This window comes from Aplidium turbinatum, chromosome 9 (assembly GCF_918807975.1).
Source record: "Aplidium turbinatum chromosome 9, kaAplTurb1.1, whole genome shotgun sequence".
NCBI classification, from domain to species: Eukaryota; Metazoa; Chordata; class Ascidiacea; order Aplousobranchia; family Polyclinidae; genus Aplidium; species Aplidium turbinatum.
This window is the reverse complement of record NC_137480.1, coordinates 10,711,073-10,732,659: the sequence shown is the minus strand read 5'-3', so window position 1 is coordinate 10,732,659 and position 21,587 is coordinate 10,711,073. Positions and strand designations below refer to the sequence as shown.

The following is a 21,587-nucleotide window of genomic DNA, read 5'->3' as shown; positions in this document are numbered from 1 at the left end:
TGATAAAGTGGTTTCGTGTGCATGTTTGGTTCATTACGACATACGTTTTGTTTGATTTCATAAACATGCTTTGTTTTTTTCAGGGGGAGGTTAGATATTTTTAGTACTGCATGGCCTACTTAAGATCTTAAGTAGGCCATGAGTACTGTTCATGCACAGTTTTTTAAACCTTTTGAGTTTTCTACTTTTAAAGGTTTATTGGTACATAAAACATCAGGCACTATGGCTGGTAAGTTTTTTTTCCCAAACCTGTCAAAATGAAAACTTAATTAAATGAAACTACAGTACAGTGTATGATGTTGTCAGCTGTGGCTGAATACTTCTTAATTGTTAAGTGATCATGTAAATGTAGGTCAGGGTTATTCATACCAACGATGCAAAGCTTTACAGACTACTGGTCTCACCATCAGTAACATTGATAGAGAGGTCCGTAGGGCGCTTTTGCATCAGAGTGCGGGATGATTTTAGGGATCCATAACCTTTCCAAGGGCATGGAAACTTGAAAAACTATTGAAAACTCTAAAAAAAATGTATAGCTTATTTCATCGTATTCATTGAACATAGTGTATTTTTAAAATTATTTTTTCAACTGCCCTGCTCACAGTCTTGTTTATCAGATGAAAGCAAAATCTAATTTTCAGAGAAAGTTTAAAATAACCCAAAATGTACTCAAGCGTTCCAACTATTTTCGCCCTAAACTTCAAAGATCTTGTAATATTTACAGTAGATTGAAATAAAGCGTCAACAGATTTAAATAATGTCCTATGTAGGTTATTTTGTACTTTCAGAAAGATTTGTTATTGGTTTTGTCTTGTAGGTTTACTTTACGTCTTAGCTGTTTATTCAACTAAACAAAGAGTAAATGCAGAATAAGACTGTTCCGACTGTTCACCAGGCATTGAATTAGAAGTTATTATTTTATAATCGAAGATTAGTAACATTCTCAAAATAAAACAACTGGCAGGCTAATGCCAACCTCCCTTGCTTTGAGTGCCTGGTAGTGTTAAACCATATTCGTCTGATGTATTGTAAATGATCATTGTTAACATTTTAGTTAGAAAATTTAAAATTTTTTCAAAGTGCTGATTCGTTTTTAAAGTAAGTTACTTTAATACGGTTGACGTTGAATATAAATATTAGTCCCGGTGTTTGGATTTGATGGGACACACCTCAGAGCAGGACAATTTATCGATGTATTCTAGAACTTGAGAAAGACATTACTTTGGTGTAAGGTAAAAGTCATAATTTTGATACAAATGTGAAGAAAATGAAACATTTTGATACTCACCGGAACCAAGATCTTATCCAAATAGCAGATTGCAGTACGCTATGCTCTTATCACTCTTTTAAAACCAATAATCTTGAGAGAGATTTACTGCAAATTTGGGAGACGTAAAAATAGTTGCTCAATTGATTTAGATAAAGCAATAATTGAGAGGTGCAACATATTTTACAAGTTTGATGCAAGTTTTTGCAAGTTAAATTTTGGAACGGAACTACCGTACAGTAAAATTTGGCGAAAGTGACTTTGGCTATAGTGACATTTCCTTATGGTGACACTTTTTCGAAGGTCCCTTCAGGTGCCACAATAGGCGAGTAAAAATTCTTTCGTTTTGACGAAGGCACACTACATTCGTTTGTCAAGAACCGGCGAACAATTTTGTTTTAATAATAATAAAAATAAATGTCTCAAACCCTTCTATTACATTCGATGCAAGCTAAAAAAAAAACACATTTCAATTTTTCATGAAACCCTGTAATTTGCTTAAGCTACTTGGAAAAAAGTTGCTAAACAAAAGCCATAAAATTGCATCAATTGGAAAACTGAAATTTGCATTAGCCTAAGTATGCTGTCTATAGACTTTAGCTAACCAGTTTTATAGTGACAAAAATCACGAAACCTAAAAAAAAGGTTATTTGTAACTGTGCAATGTGCATAGTAGTTGAATTATCTTAAAACTGAGTAATCTACCTAATAGTCTACGTGTGCGAAACTGTCCAAATCAACATGATGCAGTCGCTACAAAATTAATGGAATCTTTAACCTTTTTCCTGCCATTGTTTCACAAAGGGAACATTTTTTTGCGGTGCTGTTTAAACGTCGTTATTGTTTTGTGTCTATAAAGATTGTAATTCTTCTTCTTTTTTTTCTTTTTCGTTTAAACCTTCTTCCCCACTTCAAAGGTCGAGGGGCTCTGCCTTGTAGGCTACCACCCTTGAGCAGTGGCGGCGACGCGGTCTAGATGTTTGGGCAGGAAGCAGCCATTTAATTGATTCGTCATTGTAATTCATTTTGTTCGATGCAAAGGAGTCATTACCCTCTTCTAACCAACTTATTACAAAATGCCTTGCTTATAGGCTACGCAGTAGCGTTGACAGAGAGGTCCTGGGGGTATTTATGGACCCGGGTTTGGTTTTAGGAGCCCGAAACCATTTTAAGGGGCCCAGAATTTGAAGCCACCTAGTATTAATTCAATATGGTGTGTTTTTCTTAGAAGAGTCTTGGATTTGGGACCCGAGAATCTCATTGGCACTGGACCCGAATGACCCTCTCAACGACCTTGCTTATGCGAACATTTCTACGAACACAAATTTCAAGAAAATTGCAGTTTCCAGATTAAATAAACTGTTCGGAATAACATTATTTTAAAAGTAGGCTATCTAATTTCGAAAAAGGTATTTTAGTTTCCGTAGCCTACTGTAAGCTTGTTTTTGATGAAATTTTGAATAGGGCGGGCATAGAGTCTGAGAGGTTTTTGCACACATTTTCGTCAATATCCATGCACCAAATCTCTGTAACATGGATATTGTCGAAAATGTATTTAAAAACCTCTCAGACTCTATGCCCCGCCCTACTCAAAATTTCATCAAAAACAAAGTCTATCACACTAAATATTAGTACATATGATACAATTTGCTGTGTATTAAAGGTGTTCGATATATGATAAAGTTTGTTGAAGTTTTAATAAAAAAAATTAAACAAAAAACATATTAAACTGCTTTTTAAGTTTTTTTTCCAAAACTTTCTAAACTTTTTGCCGGCACTGTAAGTTTGTCATCACATGAACTGGCTAATTCCCTTCACAAATCATTTTTGAGGACGCAGTTTGCCGATTGATACAGCCGGTAGATGGCGTTATATACAAGCACTATCGCTTTCCTTTTATGGTTAAAATCACAAAACAAACTATTACTGTAGATTTTCAAATATTTAAAGAGGCCAATAATCTACATTTTCGGCTTACCTTTGCAAGCATTATCCATAAACTGCTTACTCCAGCTGCTCATGCATTAAACTGTGGCAATAGACAAGTGAAAGCCAAACATTCGATTAAGAACCATGGGAAATCGAAGAGACCTCGTAGCGGGTGTGGGAAAGCATTTTACGCATGAACAGATGTTGAGAGTGGATCCAATAAGCGACTTAGTTTGGACTATTGTATTGTTTAGAAACTCCCTTCCATGTGGATGTGGTGGATCCAACAAACCGAGACCTTGTTTGTAATCTAGCGATGATTGCACGTCAAATTCATCACAACTGGCAATGCATTCCACACTTAGCCTACTTGAAATGCATCGGTAAAATTGCGTTATATTTGGGTTTTGTCCGAATTCGTGACTTTTTTTTAACAACAGAGGCAATTGCTCTCTGCTCCCCTGGTTCGTATGCGAGTATGGTTATAGTCTTATAAAGGTCTATTGTTTGGGTTTAACTTTTTAGAATCGCACTGCTAAAAGAAAAAGTTGAGGAAAAGCCAATGAGATTGGGGAATTTTTGAAGTGAGAACGGAGAAATTGATTCGTCGGTGTGGGTAGGACAACAACGATGATTGCGTCGTAACATTGCCACTGTGCAATATTAAAATCCAACAAAAAAACCTGCTCAAAATAATCCGATGTTGACTTCGCTGTGTCATGTGAGTGTGGTGTTGAGAAAGCGTAAAATTTTAACACAGGAACGTTACAAGAAAATTTATATGTTGACTATTCAAAATCAAAATTAAAATTGATGTGAAGATTTGGGTAGAGTAGCCTACGAATAACATTGTGACAATGACACAAGGGAAAATCAACAAATGAAAAAATAAAAGCGATTGTAAAAACGTTGGAAGCCTAATCCCTAATTAAAAAGAGGTTATAACACAAGGATCGGGCATAAAGATTAAATAATTTTCAACTGTCGTTAGCCTGCATGTGAAGAAGATGATTTGAGAGATGAAAAAGTGTGTCAAATAACCGGAGTCGAATTAGGAAAATCAAAATAGACTTAATAAAAGAGGATTATTTCGCCGCCACCAACAACCAGAGGCAATACAAAAGCTGTGGATACAAACGATGGCAATAAGCAAACCGTTATGTAAGAAATTATAGACCTACGTTATGTAACAGCAGAAAAGCAAAGAATGTGTAGTAGGTAGCCTAGATGCATAATTTAACCTTCGTTTAACTGCTTATAATGTCAAGTGCATGTAATTGGCGAAATCGTATTCCAAAAAAGGCGTAAGCTGCATACCTACTGATCATTAGCGGATCCAGGGGGCTTGGTTACATGCTTCTCTACCCTCCCCCCCCCCCAAAAAAAAATCGAAAAGAAACATGCAATTTTTCGTCCTTATTGCAAATTTTTTTCGCTTTGCTTGCTCACTCCAATTTTATTAATCACGTCGGCGGAATTGGGTACACAGAGTTGCATCAGTAGATTTAAGGGTAGAAATTGACTTATTTTAGTGTCCCTAAAAAACTACAAAGAAATGCTAGTTCGAACAACCAAATTGATTAATTTTAATGTATGAGTTACGACATAAAATGATCCTTATAGGCTACATTACTACATTAGTCTATAACAAAAGATGGGGCCATCTCGGCAAAATTATGAAATTTTACTGAAAGGCACAACACTATACAAGCCTAAAAGAAAGAAATATTGAAATCCTTCTAAATTACATCGTGAAAGCTTCTTTGAGAGTTTAATCCTGGCAGTTTCGCATACTTGCAGATGTATATTGTAAAGGTTTTGAACCACTGACGCAGGCCGAGTCATTCAGATTGACAGAGGGAAGTTTTCGATTGTTGATGGCGGAGAATTATTCCACCCATTGCCGCTGAATGGAGAGCAACTCCTAATAATGAGTTACTCAAGCGCATACCTTGAGAGTCGAACCAGCGCCGCTTGATCTTGAAGCTTCTTCGCTCACGAAGTCACTCGCTAACCAACTGAGCTATTTGGGCGGTTAATAGGGCCTATTACTCACATTTCGTAGATAAATTAATTAAAATGCTGTCGAACATACCGATGTTGCTATGATTTCGGAACATATTTGAAAAAAAAACAAAAACTTTATAGGGAAGTTTGCATAAAAATCGCCTGCAATTGTGTCACGACACCCTCATTATGATATGAATGTTTTAGCATTTATGAGCTCAGAATAAGGTAAGTTTTCGAAGCAAATGTATTACGAAGTAGAAAAGCTAACAACAATTATGCTGAAGTATGAATTAATGCAATTCAACATGGCCACGTTTGGTGGTAGCCTAATTCTTTTCATGAAACATAGCCTACCCTACCGAAAAATTTGATACCGGTACATTCGGTTCAAGACCGTCTTTAACTTTACGTAGTCGGTCTTGATACGCTTCACTGCAACTCAGTGGATCATGACTTTGAAGCACCAAAAGCTACATTACGTAACTTTTGTAGGCGTAAGTTAATGATGCATGAGATTAGTTGTGTAACACACCTGCCGTCGTCTGGGGCAACAATCAACATATAGCCTAACCGATACGTCCCTTGATGAACCACAAGCGGAGTTGTGAATATCGTCATCATTTCTGTGCTGTGCCCAAAGTTTTCTCGATAGCCTAATTGACTTTCGGTACCTCGAAACAGAATAGAGTGTTGATCGCTTTATGCAACTGACATGCCTCCCAAGTTGAAGGTTGCATGGCCATGGCTGTGTTTGTTCGTTAAAGCGAAATATATCACTTGTTTTCTAAGGAGGCTACTTCAGAGAAAGTTTGTTGCGTTGAACTTAAGATCACAGGGTGTTGAAGTCGCGAAAGCACATGGCAAAGCTTTTGTCTCGTCCATGCATAATCACGCTTCAACGCGCTTTGAGACAATGCACAAGGACGCGTCAGAAAGATAAATGTCAATGCATATCACGCCGCAGGTAGGCGGCGGTTGTAGGACAATAGAAGTTAAATATGATATTTTAGGACGGACTGACTTGTGGCGGCCTTGTTGTGTGCTGATACAGACGATCCACAAAGTTGAGAACAGGAGCGTAGCCTATTTCATCGTTCAAAGTGAAACCTACCGCACCAATTTTTCATAAACAGAGAACAATATTCTACCGATGTGCGGCTTAAATGCATGAATTGAGAACTACCCTTGTTCACATCATTGTTAAAAAATTAGGATATTAAGTCATCTATCACGACGAAGGTAGTGGGTAATTTCGAATCAATCCCACCGAATGCAGAGTTTTTGACGCAAGCAAAGAACACGACAGCATACTGTGTATTGACATCGATTACGCACGATCTGCACTGTTTAACAGACATTCCAGTGAAGACATTCAGCAATCTAAAAACGTTTCACTTGCAAGACAAACCCTTTCAAGTATTTAGAGACAAAAAGTTACAGTTTGTCGGCTAATGAAAACTGTACAGTTACAAATACCAGGCATTGAAAAGGTACAAACCAAGTGCTTCGTAGCAAAACAGTCTACAGTCATTACAGCACATTGCATTGGCAAAGCTAAATTTACAAAGGAGCGACATGTGTACAAAAGCGGCAATTTCAAGTTTTACTCTGGTCACCATTAATTATTTACAATTTTTTTAAACTTTTTTAGTCATTATCGAAAGTTTGTTAGGCGTTTAGATTGTTTACTAAGCCAATGAAAGTCAGGGATTTTTTGTTAATTCAACACTTTAAAATTTGAAATTGTCTTTATAAGAAAAGAACGCCAATAAAGCTTCTAGAAAGGCATTTTTCAATTTTTAACAATTTCACTTCAGTATTTGGAGACACGGCGCAAGCTAGGTGGCAACAGATAAATCGAGTTTAAGAACACAGCAAGTTTCAAAAACTGACCATAAATATGCACATGCAATCTTCCAAATCGTTGAAAAACGAGTGCATTAAATGAAATACCAGTTTTATTTATTACAAGTCGTTGAAAAACAATACAATGAATTACTTCGCGATGAACACAAGGTTCAACGTATGACTATTGACTACGTAGTTCCAATGCAATATTACAGTAGTTAGTCTTGGGGTTTATAGGAAGTTGCATTGTTAAGCTAGTCACGTGACTGTTCTAGCGACCAAGACCTTATTAGGAGTTCCTATACGGACAGTAAATCAAACATTTTTTCCAAAACGGTTGATTTGCTGTCTGAGTAGGTTTTACCACGCGTGGATACCCTACGTTCATAGAAAGCGTTTTAAACCAAATCATACGTCAGCAAAATGTCTGTTAACTCCCATGCGGCAGGCAAACAGGAAAGAAAGTCACGTACTGTTTCACACACGGGCACAAAAACTACAATGGTAATTTGACAACCTTGAAAAAAAGTTTTTATAGCTTAAGCACAAGTACACTCTCTGTCCAATCTCCAGGTGTAGGCTAAGCTTCAGTGTAACCAGGTGACAGCTCAGAGTAACCGAGAGGACGGTTCCTCTGACGGAAGAGGAGTCCGATGACAACAAGGGAGCCGATCAACTAAAAAAGAGAGATGCAATTCAGGAGAAATCACACACAAAGCAATTGAGGACTACTTCACCGTATAGTAATCACTAATCAGTGAATTGACCTTGGCAAGCCAGGCCCAAGACAGCAGAATCTGTAATTTTTACAATGATTCAATGTCTGCAGACGTCTGTGATTCTGTGAATCAATGTAAAAACGACGGATTTTGCTTTCTGAGGCGTAACATAAAGCTACTAAAAGACAGAGGGCAAGAAACTTCATGGTACTTAGGGAACTACTTTATTGTGGCTGTTCAGTGTTCACCATCGGCTTACTCACCAAATCGATAGTCGAACAATCGATGTATGAAAAGCCGCTTATACTGGCGAGATAAAGCTTGCACGAGCAGCAGACGTTGCATATTGAAAAATTTAATCTTTGTGCTTCGACGGATCACTTTCTAAAACCACCTTGAAGGATGGCAAACAAAAGGGTGTGAATTTCGCTGAATAGCCGCGTCAGCCTTCCAATAGTGACACAATGTTGCACAGACATGTGACTTATTAGAATATCGCTCACTGCACCGTCACACTTTGTTTAAGCAGGCCTCCTAAGCTCCAGGCGACCAAGTCGTTGAATGGCTTCCGGAATTTCCGAGCCAGTAAGCTATGCTTGATCACTGGCTTCCACCAGCCAATATTTCTAGACTCATGTTCGTATTTCAAACTTTTATTCTCCATTTGCATCAGGGGTGCATTCCTAAAATTTTTTTTGGGGGGGCTCTAACACTTAGCTGTGTTGTTATAGACAAAGTATGTATAAGTAATCGGTGTAGGTTAGCCAACAATGTTTACCTTTTTTAAAAGGAAACACTGTTCAGTATGTTTTTACTTCTGAACATCATGTCGAAAAACAACCCATGCTAAAACATAGCTTGAAGTAAAGAAAAAGGTAGAAGCAACAAAACGTGAAAGCGTGGTTGAATCCGATATAAAATTATAAGTTTGAAATTTGGCTTGGTTGCTACACTGCAATCTCCTTTGCTTTTTTTTTACTGCGTAGGCCTACACTTGAAACTCGATTTGCATGAGCTAATTCCAATCTCTTAACTCAATTGTAAACTTATTTGTATGAGCCAATCCTAAGCACACTTGCAAAAACATTGACTGCAATAGGAAAGTAAGGAAATGCAATTCTTGAAATGAGCGCTTGTGGTTGCAGATTTGCTATATAAGAACCAATAAGCTGCCAATGTGACAGTTACACTAAAATCTCATTTAGTTATTAACGAACAGTTTAAAAAACTCCAATTACAGCAAAAGCATATTCCAAGTTGGTGCAAACGAGATTACACAAAACAAACAGCCTGTCTGCCAGGTCTTTGGTTGTATGGGCTAAGTTTAAAGCACCACGACAGTCCTTGATTTTAGCCAGCAAACAGTTTTTGCGGAGATCTGAGTTCATTCAATGTGGGCAGCTTAGAATGCTTAACTTGAACATCCACAGCCGACCGATGAGTCTGCAACCACTTCTGAGTTGCCGCAGTGCCATTCCATAAATGAGGAGGTGGTCCATTGATGCTGATGAACAACAATGCTGAAACAAGTGATATGGTCAGCCGTGATCGTAGCTGTGTGATGACCAAGTTCATTTGTGAAAATCCACGTTCGGCTTCAGCAGAACTTATAGCAATCATGTTTAGTAGGCTACTACGTTCTTGAGCAACTTTATCGTATCTGGTATATGACAAGGATTGTCAACATACAATCGAAAATCGGAAATAGGAGTGATGACATGAAATCTCTCCTCTATTTTTCGTAATCTCTGCTCCCCTTCTTGCCATGGAACTTCGACTGCAGCAGGCCATAACTCTGGTACAATAATTTCCAAGCTCTTCACAGAATTTTCATTGTTGGTGTCCACCATCCTGCTTCCAATGTTGTCAACCAAAGCTTGAATAAACTGATTACGATCAAAAGAAGGGTAGGCTAGTCTCTACGTCGAGCTTTGAACTGGTCCAATGTTGTGCCTTTAAAGGAGTAGTTTTTTGTACTTCCGGGACTCAAGTTAACAACTTCATCAAACGAATACTTTCCTTCTTGAATAGCTTTTTTTATTTGAAGTAGAGAATTAACAGTCCATTTGACATGACGATTAGCTACTACGAAGTTGATATCCCAGTCTGGAGAGTTTCTGACAAAAGTGATAATTGGCGATTGCTATCAACTTATGTTCGTGTTTTTTTGCAGTTCTGTTGTGAGAAAGCTGTTAAAGTGTTACTTGTTCAGTCGAGAAGTTGTTGTTCAGCCAGAAAAGCTGAAAAATGGAAGCTTGAACGAGCCCCCCCTGAGCCCCCCCTACATCAAGCCTTTTCGTTTTTCGGGGGGCTGAGCCCCCCCGAGCCCCCCCAGGAATGCAACCCTGATTTGCATTCGTACGTGAAACTTTTTCGCTTCACTCGCATTCGTAACGTTTTTTTACAAGATAAAGTCTCTCACATGCCGACGAGAAAGTCTGAGCGTCGACCTATAAAAACTCGATGACTATCTGTACACCTTCTTAGGAAGCAGTACATTTAAGGCAACTGCAAATATGTTTTACGGCCTTGTTGCATTGTTCTTACCTGAGTAAACGCAAAAACACAATAATAATTAACCGATTTTTTAAAACACAAACTTTTAACGGGTTTTTTATTTTGGTTGCTAGGCAAGAGAATTTGGCCGCAGGAAAGAAGCTGCTCTGGTAGACCATGCTTGGTCGCCGAAAAAATGAAGCAGCTTAAAGGCATGTTGAAATCAATTTAGGTGAATGGCTTCCGCCTTTCTTGCAATGATACCAAACCGGAATGGCCCGTTTCGGAGAATCGGATACGAAGAAATTCCGAAACCCATTCGGTGATTTCTTAATCCAGCGACCGCTTCTGTTTATCTAAAAAAAACTGTAGGGATCACTTGGGTAAGCGGTTTTTGTGTTTACCTTCCCATACCCATGCAAACGAGGAACTTATTGTTTCAGTGAGGTAGATGTAAATTAGCTGATATCTTGCTGGTATAGGCTAGAGCAGGGGTCACCAACTGGCGGCCCGCGGGCCGCATGCGGCCCGCTACGCTGTTTTGTGCGGCCCGCAGAAGGTATTAGCGCACAAGTATACCCAAAAATATTTTCTTGAGGAGTTAAAGAGCATGAAGGCAAAAAATACTTTCCTGGAAGCATATTTTCGCTTTGCATAACTTACGATTCCACCAACCTGCCAATCAGATTATACAGTAGTTCTAGGTAGGAGTCGTTTAAAGTTATTCCAATGCAATGTCCAGCCACACTGTCCCAGTGGTTGATTAAAACGTCTGTTTTCGAATTTCGAATATGTTTGTGAGCAAAGGGTTGCTTATTTTAAGTTTGTAAATGTCCTGTAAACACTTAGTGTGGGTTTCATCGTTATTGGGTCTCACGAGCAGTGTTCCTTTATGCAAGTTTTTGTTGGCAAAATAGGTCGGTGTGCCAACTCAATTTATAATAAATTGGAAAAATATTATATATAAATTTAAAGACTTTTTCTGGTTGTATTATGAAAATATTTAGCTTAGTAGGCCTACTGCAAAATGTTGTTAATCAACAATTCTTGCCATGCTGATAAGCACCGCAAGTGACATTTGACTAATCATCAAGTGTCACAATCAAGGTGCAATGCCTCGCGATGGCTTGCTTTGTATCTTCAATGAGCGTGTTGTTTTGGTTGTAGAATTCTGGTGCGATGTGTTATTATCGGTTATGACCTGAAGTAATCTCTGATTACGAAATCTGTATTATGTAAAATGTGTTTTCTGGAATCATTTTCCCTACGTGACATTCTAGAGACTTCTGTTGTTTACATTTAAATGCTGCTTGATAGAACAATGGTTCTTTATGATGTAACCTTACGTAACCTTCTCGAAGTTACTGGACTGAACAACCAACTATAAATAGTGGTGTAGTTTGTGTAATTATTATTATTATTATTATTATGAGTTGATTATGAGAGTTGTGCTATGAGTTGTGGATTGGTAGTTGATGCAGAAATTATTGGTGATTGAGACTTGAAGTAATTGAATACAAGTAGATGAGAATTGGTGCTGATATAAATTGTGTTCGAAATTAGAGTTATTTGAGAAGCCGTTCGTTAAAGTTCTACAAGAAGTCAGATTATCATTTCACTAGTAGAATTATTCGACATTTAATTGACTGCTTTTCGGTTTGACCCATTAAACTACGTCATTGAACCTTTCCAAGTCTTTTTCCTGGTAAGAGATAGAAAGAAATCGTGACATCAAGGAAAGACGGTTTTATACACTTTCACAAAAAAGGATGAAAACCCAACTCATTGCATTTTTAGAGGGAACACTGTTTATGAGTTACGATAGAAACGTTTTTTCGATGATTTCCACAAGCGTTTGTTTCATGGTGCCTGATTTCTTTTTCCCTGTTATTGGAGCCTATTTTTTGCTGATATGTTTGCAGGTCACTATTGTTGTGTCAAACATTTCCTTGTTTACTGAAACTGTTAATGGCAAGATATCTTTTGTGAAGCGAAGTGACAACACCACTCTTGCTTGGCGATGAATATTCTGATGAAACCGCTCGCCTCGTTATAGCCTACATGCGCAAAACAAGTGGCCTCGTTCATTAGGCAATGTTAAAGAAGTCAAAAGTGTTGAGGAGCTTGGCCTGGCAGTAGCGTTGTTCGACTAATTTTGTTGCTGCGGTATTCTAAGATTTAAGAACATGTAACGCTGGATACTGGGTACGAAATGCGTTCTTTTCTAGCATAAGAGTCAACCTACCTAAAATTTTATTAATGCGGCCCGCCACAGCTCTCCTAAGTACCAAAGTGGCCCGCATGCAAAAAAGGTTGGTGACCCCTGGGCTAGAGCGATATCTCGCAACTTTAGTTTAGACATTTTCGATGAGACTTCATTTGATTAACCAAGATTGTTAATCACGAAACGCCGTTTGACAACTCTTTTATCTTTTTTCGATGAAACTTTATTTGAGACTTTTTCGCTGAAACTTTCTTTGAGACTATACTTGATTAACCTCTTAAGCTAATTCCTTTAAATAGATGCCGCCTGTAAGATTTTAAAAATCTCCGCAAAGGACTGTCTTCGAATTGGATTCTCCGAATAGTAGCAAATCGATACTAAACGATAGTAAATATTCAGATTGTATAAACAACTTGTGACATGAAATGCGTGATTCGGAAATGACAAATAAAATGGCAACAAAACTACTGCGCAGCCCAATGCCCTTGCGAAAGTATCTGCCATTCACCAAATGAAACCTTCTTTAAACGTTTGAAGATACACCAAGAAAATTGCAACGAATGCTTGAAAAGTATAAAGTAGGCAAGACATGGTTGCAGGTTGAATGATGGCATAGTTATTTTTCTTACCAAGAACAAAACCGTAGCCAGCTTAGAACTAACGACTTACGATCAGAATGGCGATGGCCAAAGCGCTCCAGGACAGGAAGCTATAAAACTTGTGGAATGCGTCATTCAGCGGCTTCTTGCAACCCTATAAAGATCATTCTTAATCAATAAGACGAAAAGTTACTTATTCGCCCTGCAGAAAAGCCTATTTCTTTGGAAATACAGGCCCAAACAGCACATCAACCGTTTTTTTATTGATTCAACATCTGCAGACGTTAAATCAATCTAAAAAAACGGTTAATTTTCTGTTTGGGGTGTCTGTTGCGCATACTAGCATCACACAGTTTAGTTGTCGCTCATTTGCTCGAAAGATCGTGCTGTGATCGTACATCGCAAAACGAGGCACATTTTAATGCGGAACACAACAAACAATATTATCAGATTAACATAGTGGTGGTGTCAAATGGGCGTCGTCCAGCACAAGCGATTACACACGGTGAGAAAGCCAGTCCCAAGAGTTGAGCATTTATTTAAGAAAATTTGCTTTCTTGAGTTGCGCAAAAAGTAACGCTTTGTGGTGATGAAAGTTCTCAACGACGTAATACACTTTGTATAGTTCATCTGTGGACGTCGTCCGTCCACGGTTCATCATACAACACAGGTTAAGAAATTTGGATCCGCCGACGACTGGGCTATCGCTGCCCGGTCCAAATCTTTACAAACAATAGGAGAAATACTAACTAAAGAGCGATCAGGACTGATCGGTTGATACTGCGAAAGTCAATGCGTACAATCACTGGAGCGCTCAAATCGACCCCAATACAATGGCTACCGACGATGAGCGGAATTTCCCTACTATATCTAGGAGAAACCACAGCCATACTACATCAAAGACTTTAAGAAGCTAGCAATACTTGGAGTAATAATCCAACAAAAACTAACGGATGTCCATGGGCTGCACTATCCGGTGGTGTCAACGCAGTTTACCAATGAAATATATTTAAAAACATTGCCAAAAGACAACAAACTTTAAGTGTGAAAATGCCATACGAAACTACTACTACCCCAGTTAGCAACATCCTTCTATTTTACGTTGTTTCAAAGTGTGCAGTCGTTGAATCAATGTAAAAAGGACGGATTTTGCAAACTGAGATACAGCCCACTAGCAGGGTATTGAAACAATAGTTCCGGCACACACACAAGCATATTTCTCCAACATCCTTTGTTCTACGTTGGTCAAGCATCATTGCGCTTAAAATTAAAACAAAAGCAGTGTGGTTCTCAGATGGCAAATCAGTCATTGTTTACACTGATTCAACGTCTGGAGACGTTGAATCAATGTAAACAATGACTGATTTGCTGTCTGGGAATTATGATACATGTTCTTACGGCTTGCACGACTTCTATAGTTTGTAGCATATGAATAGAACACAATAACAGACGCAAAACTTATGCAGGCTATCGCGACGCCACATATAATGGAAAAGTGTATGTTTTTAAAAGGAGGTTGAGTGGTAAACTGTTGGTAAAAATACTTGTTTTTTGGGTCACTCGCTTTCGTGTTAGATATGAGATAAGTATGTAACTAAAAAAGTTAATGCTCACCGAACGTTGTGAAAAACTACCAACTTTAGAAAGGAGGAAACACATCATTGCTTACGTCTCTAACTTCATTTGTACAGTTGTTAATAAAAGTTCTTCAAATAACAATCGTATTCGTATGTATTTCACTCTTTCACCAATGAAGTAAACGATTACAGGCCAAAAATTTAATACCATCTTTCTGATGCATGAACAAAAAGATTGTTTTCAGGGTAAATTTGGGTAGCTGAATCCGAAAACCAAATCCGTTTTCCCGTATCTAATCATGTTTTTTTACGGCAATCATCACACGTTGACGAGCGATGGCTGCAGTGAAAACAAAACAGATTTGATATGGGAAAACAAACTTCATTTTCGGAATCCCTGCCTTCGAGAACCTCGCACCATAAATTGTGTTGGCCAGTGTGATATATTTAAAACAAAAAAGACGATTTGAAAACTGCATAGCAGTACCTTGGTGTAAATTAAGTCGATTTGCTTGGGTTCAATGCTGCCAGTGCAGTTGGTGTTATTTCCGGCTTGGGGTTTACAGCAGGAGAGGGGAACAGTGAGATTAGTGTGGGCCCATGAAAACTTGATCCAATCCGTGTAGTTGTTGTAGCCACAGCAGTCCAACTACAGGTAAAAATTATTGGGCAAAATTAAAGGCTCATCGCGGAAATAAAGGGTTCTGATTTCTCTAACGGATTGCAGCAATCTAATTCTCGGTTTGGCAACTCTCTCAGTAGAACTGTTTAACAAATTGAAATTGAGAGCACAAGTTTTGTGCTAAATGATTAATGCACTAAGCAAAAAAAAAATGTATGATTGCACTTACAACGACTATGCTAGGGGTCAAAACGTGAAAGGCAAACAAGGAAATCTATAGCAAAAGTATTCATGAAAAGCATATTATATTAAAAGCATAATTTAGATTAAATGGTTTGGTTAAACATAAAATTCCTAGCATGGTCAGTAAGCTGGATCACTGTTTTACGCCAAAGTAACATACATCCTTTTGAACAGTGTCAACGAAAGAGGTTTCGTTGAAGTTATCAGAGTCAGTCGAATTGGCAGGAACAGTGTTGTTGTCATACTGTTTGAAAGCATCCAGCACAAAATCATCAAATTTGTCACTGATAGTGCTTCGGTGGACAAGCATGACACCAGAGATGGCTGCGTTCACAATCAACACAGTAACAAGGAAAATGAGGAACTGAAAGAAATGATAAGACTTAAATGCATGACTCGGATGAAGACTTTGTTTAGTTCAAAGTCAAAGTTAAAATTGATAGTTTTATCCACATCATTGTGACTAATAAAAAGGAAACCTGAAACATATGGGTATAAATTTGTACAAAAAACGTTTAAAAGTTTGCCGATTACTGGCTAAATCGGCTCAGTGGTTAGAGTGTCCGTCTTTGAATCGATAAACATTAAACATGAGTGCAACGCCTTATTGGGTCATACTAAACGATTTTAAAGTGGCACTGAATCTTATCCCTACTTGGCACTCAGCAAAGATATTAATTTGAGGTGCCGTAATGACTAATGATATAGGCTCAACTTTGGCTCTACATTATAGAGTGTATAATCTATATGGCTGCGCTGAGACCATCTGTTTTGAAAAGTGCTAAGAGTAATGCATATCTGTGATGGGTACAGCGTTTACTAGAATAAATCAAGATTAATACTATACTAATCCAAACTTTAAGTGCATTATGTTGTTTTACAAATCTTACCAATCCAAGACAGGCCTTCTTCTCCCATAGAGTGCCAACACAACCTACAACCCCTCCTAGAATGAGAACACCGGCAGCACAAAGAATAACAACTGCTGGCCATGCACTAGATTGGGCAACGCTCCCATTATCGGCTTCAATGTAAACCACTCCGGCATAAATCAAAATTGCTCCAGCAATCTGTGAAATATATCACACAAAAGCAATAAATAGGTTTTAAGCATGTTTTTGAATTAATGTGACCAACTGACCATATATTCATAACGCTTCTGCAGGCCTATATGTACACTTGTACAGTACCGTATAATCAATTAAACACATTAATTCAATTTTTTTTTAAATTGTACTTATTCGCCCCCAACACAACATTTCCTGATTTGACTAATTGTTTTCTTTGAACAAGTAAACCTCTGCAAATTTCACCTTTTACCTGAGGTTACGCTTAAAATAATGCTGTTTTATCAGCATTGTAAAATCTGCCTAGCAGATACTTCTGAATTTTTTGGTGGTATGGTTTTTTCCCACTGTTGTGCGACTGTGACATCATCCATCCACATGGTGTTTTAATTTCCATTCAATCCAAGCGCGTTGTTTCAAGCAACTCAACCACTGCATTATCAGCTTGAATTCAGGGCCCAAACCTTTCCAATTCCTTTGGCTTTTCTATTAATAACTCACCTGACATTAAAATGCGTGTTTTTAAAGCCTTTAAATAACAACAACAAAGCAATGCTCATCTTATTTGCCCTTCCCAATTTAAATTTGTTTCCATGTTTATTGCCCTTTATGTGCTGCTGAGCTGCTTTCTCCCTATGCACAATTTTGTCCAAATTCTTCTGACATTTCTGTGCTGTGTGTCCAACCCTCAGCTGCTCGCAACATCTCTTTGACTCTCACAAAGCCAGCGGTTCTTAACTGCATTGAGAACTTCAATTGTTTCCAAGTGCAATTCATCTGCAAGTGAAAATCCATGACTGCAACTAGAGATGTACCGATACCAATATTCTGGCCGATATCGTATAAGGTATCACTTTTTTAGGCCGACACCAATATCGATATTTTGCTGATACCTTAGTGTCTCAAAAAGAAATAGCTTTGGTTTTTGCAAAGAGTTAAATTGAATGAGCTAAATTTGACCTTATTTGCATAAAACCAGTACCATTGGGGGGGGTCCAGGAGATACTTTGGAACTCTGGCCCAGGATGATTTTAGGGACCCAGTATATTTCCAAGGAACCCGAGAAGTTGACAAAACCACAGTGTATTCTTTGGATATAATGTGTGTTTCTTAAAAATGTCTTCACCTAGGACTCGAGGATCTCATTGGTATAGGGAAAAAATGTCCTCGCAGTGGCCTTACATAAACTAGTTTAAAAATTTATATTTTTGTAGCAAAAATCTGCAGCAAATGCATTTTATTTTGTATTTTTAGTATTGGCCAAACTTAGCTAATGCCGATCCCAATATATACTCCAAAAACGGCCGGTATTATTGATATTGACATCGATATATTGTTAGGCTACATCTCTATATTCTGTACCTGCAAGTATATGATATATATATAATTGCAATGTTCAGTTAAAAACTATGTCACCATGTTTGCTTTAAACAAAGATATATTAACTAACTATTGAAAACACAAAAAACTGCATTACAGCTGACCATTAGGGTGTTGCAGGCGGGGTCTGCTACTATTCGGCGAGTCCGATTCGGTGAGTCTGATTCGGAGAGTTCCTAACCTCTAACCCCTAACCCTAAAACGGCAATGATAATTAGGCCACGGTACCCAATAATTAAAAAAAAAAATTAAAAAAATCCCCCGTTAAGGGATCGGACTCACCGAATCGGACTCACCGAATCGGGCCATTCCGTTGCAGGCGCCCCTCAAAAAACTAAACTTTATCAAATTCACTTCTACTTTTTTTTATATGTGCCTTTTAGTAAAAAAACACATTGTGTGCAATTTCAACAAGATTGGTTGAAAATTGAACTAGCAGATTTAATTTGAAGTTTTCAATGCTTAATTTCACTGTTTTCAAGAAAAAAATGTCAACTCACCGCCCGTGAATGAAAAAAATTGGTGTTATTTTTATATGGTTGTTTTTAAATGGTGAAAATGTTTATTAATTGACACTTGTATTTGATAGTATCATATCCATACTTTAAAAATTTTGAAAAAATTACTGCCTATGTCACTGGTTTTGAGTTTTTTTTTGCAAATAAATTATATCTTTGAACACTCATCTTCTATAATTAAGTGTATTTTTGGATAATTATTAACTCAGAATTGATTGGCCACAACACATCCATGCCAACCAACAATCCAACATGCAAGGACTTCCTTGTATTTTCTACAACTTGAAGAATGTTCTGGTAGCGTTCTTCAAGCTGAGCAGATGGAAGGAAATCATGTGCCAACTTGACACCCCGCTCTGCAGAATCATTAACAACATGGAAGTGATCAACTTTGTTTTTTGCTTCTACATTATGAGTGTTCATGACACCACTCGTCCACTGATTTGCTAAGAAAAGATGAATCGATCTTCATCAGTTGAAAGAAGTACCATGAATCGGGACCTATGAAGCTGCAAAGCATTCTATCATTTGCACATTGTGTAAGATCAGGAAAAATCGGTTTACCAAATCCAACTCCAAATTTTTTCTTGAAAATACCATCACCTTTTGGCTGCTACATTAATGCCTGAGCAATGGTTGTCTTTCACTGTTGGACACAACAGAACTAAAGAGAGATAGTGGAACCATTTCTTCTGTCAGGTACCAGAGGTGTTTTAACAATGCCTTCCTTGCACTTTCTGCCACCAAAGAATCTGTCAGTGTATTGTGACAATGTTTTTAAAAATTTGAGATCATTTGATGGAGCAGCTCTGCTGAAAGGATATGTAAGCCACCAGGGAACATATATATATGATACACAGCAAATTGAACAAATCTTTTCAGCTTCTTCAGCTGATCCTGCCTCAAAACTACATAAGGCTTTTGCAATTTGAGTACCTCATTTTCCAGAAGAACAATTTTAACAGAATAGATAAGCTTGCTCATCCAACGGGCTCGGTGCAGTGCTCCTGGTGGTTGCAATGTAACACCAACTGAAGAAGTAGTTCCCATATACAAGTCACATAAATTTATAAGTTCTAGATAATCATTTCTTAAGAACTTGGTTGAATCAGGATATTGCTTCATCTGATTAAAGAGTAGAGATAATTCTTCTCAACTATCTTTCCGCTTCTTTTCATTTTTCTTTTTTTGTTTCTGAACTGCATTTCTCGATAGCTTCCTTTTTACTTTTTGTTGAAGTAGCCTACTTGATCGCTTCCACCCATTGTCGCTTCCCTTGTCATTTGCATGCTCCTTAAAAATTCTCTATCTTCTATCGGAATACGTTCCTTTGCATCTCGAGGCCAGAAGGGAAAGGCCAGTTGTAGCTTGTCTTTAAATGATTTGATCCTTGTAGATTGCTTGCCTTCATTCTTTTTGTAGTATTCCAGCTGAATTTTGAGAACCCCATTCATTTCATCGTAAAATTTCACTATTTTTTGAGCCATTTTTACTGAGTGTAGTGTGGGAATGTTAGCTTTTTTATAGAATATCAGAACATCACTTGTTGTCTGATTAGCTGCTTGTGTTAACAATTCTCTTTTAAATTTCTTTATTGAAGTTTCTTCCTCCATCTCTACTAGGAAAGACAGAAAGCTAAGAATAACTTGCCGATATGTGGGAAGTTTGCTCCCATTGATTTTTTGGTCATCTTTAGTAGGAGATATAGACAGAAGGAAATGCATTTTTTCTAATTTTTGTGATCCACTGGTCATACTACAGTACTAGATTAAATAATGTAAACCTACACAAAAATTAAAACAAGCATTTGTTGACACCACTGCAGTGTGCTACCTAGCTAGGCCTAAAACATAGAAAACGAGCCAAAGTCACAGATCTTGAATGCAATGTTCCAAACTTAATGAAATACCATAGTATAAATAAGGATCATTCAAAAATGGAGTTAGCATATCATGCATTGTAAAATATTTCATGACTTGTGACATAAGAAAGGTGCTGTTAAGATTGTTACAGTAGTGTATTACCAAAATTAGACTTACCAGAAAATTAACGCACTAGCTAATGCCCACAATGGTGGGAATATGGCAATTTTGTACTAGTAAAATTCATTTGCAATCTGCTCACTCAGTTTTTCTGCAATCTCAATAAAACTCCACAAAGTGTCCTAATATGCCAAAAGGAATACCAAAAAAAAAGTAGAGCTGTTTTTGACCACATGAGGGCGCCTGCAACACCCCACTGACCATATGAAGTGGAGATCAATTTTTGCAAAATGTTTTTATCTCTAAAAATTTGCCTACAATGGCCAAAAAGCCACAACAACCAAAGAGTGCTGGAGAGCAACAGGATGAAGAGTTGAAGACCTTCCATAAAATACCAATTTTCAAGCAAATTTCCCTTCAATGAGCCAAACATTCAATTTAAAAATAAAGCAGTACGATAATTTCTTGACACAAAAATATTTAGTGATTTAACTCTGCATCATGTGACAGTAAAAACAGGTTTCAAAAAATCGTATGGTCAACATGCATCAGTTGTCTACTGACTGACATACAATGACCTATTAAACATGAAATCATTATCAAAATAAAAGCTTTAATTGTTCGCTTACCCAAAATAGAAGATTGATGAGAACAAGAATGCACTTCAACGGGGACATGCAGCTCATTGTGAACAGTTGAAGTATTAAACCAAAATAGTACAACAAAGTATTAAACAAAACAACACTTAAAGCAATTTAAAAATAACACGTCTTTTTATTTGATGCATGTAAGCTGCAACAACACATAGAAACAATAAATCAATTTTCCTTTAACATTGTGTCCAAAGCATAGTAGATTTTGTTTAAAACGTTAATTGCTATTAAATACTTCTTGCATGCAGGATGGCATAGCTAGCCTACTTACAATTATTCTATTTGAATGAGATGACAATGCTACTGTCTTGGAAAACATGATGCAAAATAATGATACAATATTGTAATAGAAAATACCAGTATTTGAAGAAGGGTGCCTAGCCAGTCAATTGCAATCGACTGATAATTTTGCACTGAGCAAAAAAATTAAATTTTTCATAGAAACTTTAGTCA

At 37.5% G+C, this 21,587-nt stretch overlaps 1 protein-coding gene across 1 annotated transcript; it reads right to left on the bottom strand.

Moving 5' to 3' along the window:
• Positions 1-6,504: 6,504 nt before the first annotated feature.
• LOC145777318 (tetraspanin-36-like) lies at positions 6,505-21,269 on the bottom strand. The gene is made up of 6 exons (XM_082588672.1): positions 21,111-21,269; positions 16,425-16,604; positions 15,695-15,898; positions 15,157-15,318; positions 13,163-13,246; positions 6,505-7,730 (listed from the first exon to the last, which is right to left on the bottom strand). Exons 1-6 carry the CDS (start codon positions 21,165-21,167, stop codon positions 7,635-7,637), a joined length of 783 nt encoding a protein of 260 aa, XP_082444798.1. The 5' UTR covers positions 21,168-21,269; the 3' UTR covers positions 6,505-7,634.
• Between the last annotated feature and the right edge of the window lie 318 nt (positions 21,270-21,587).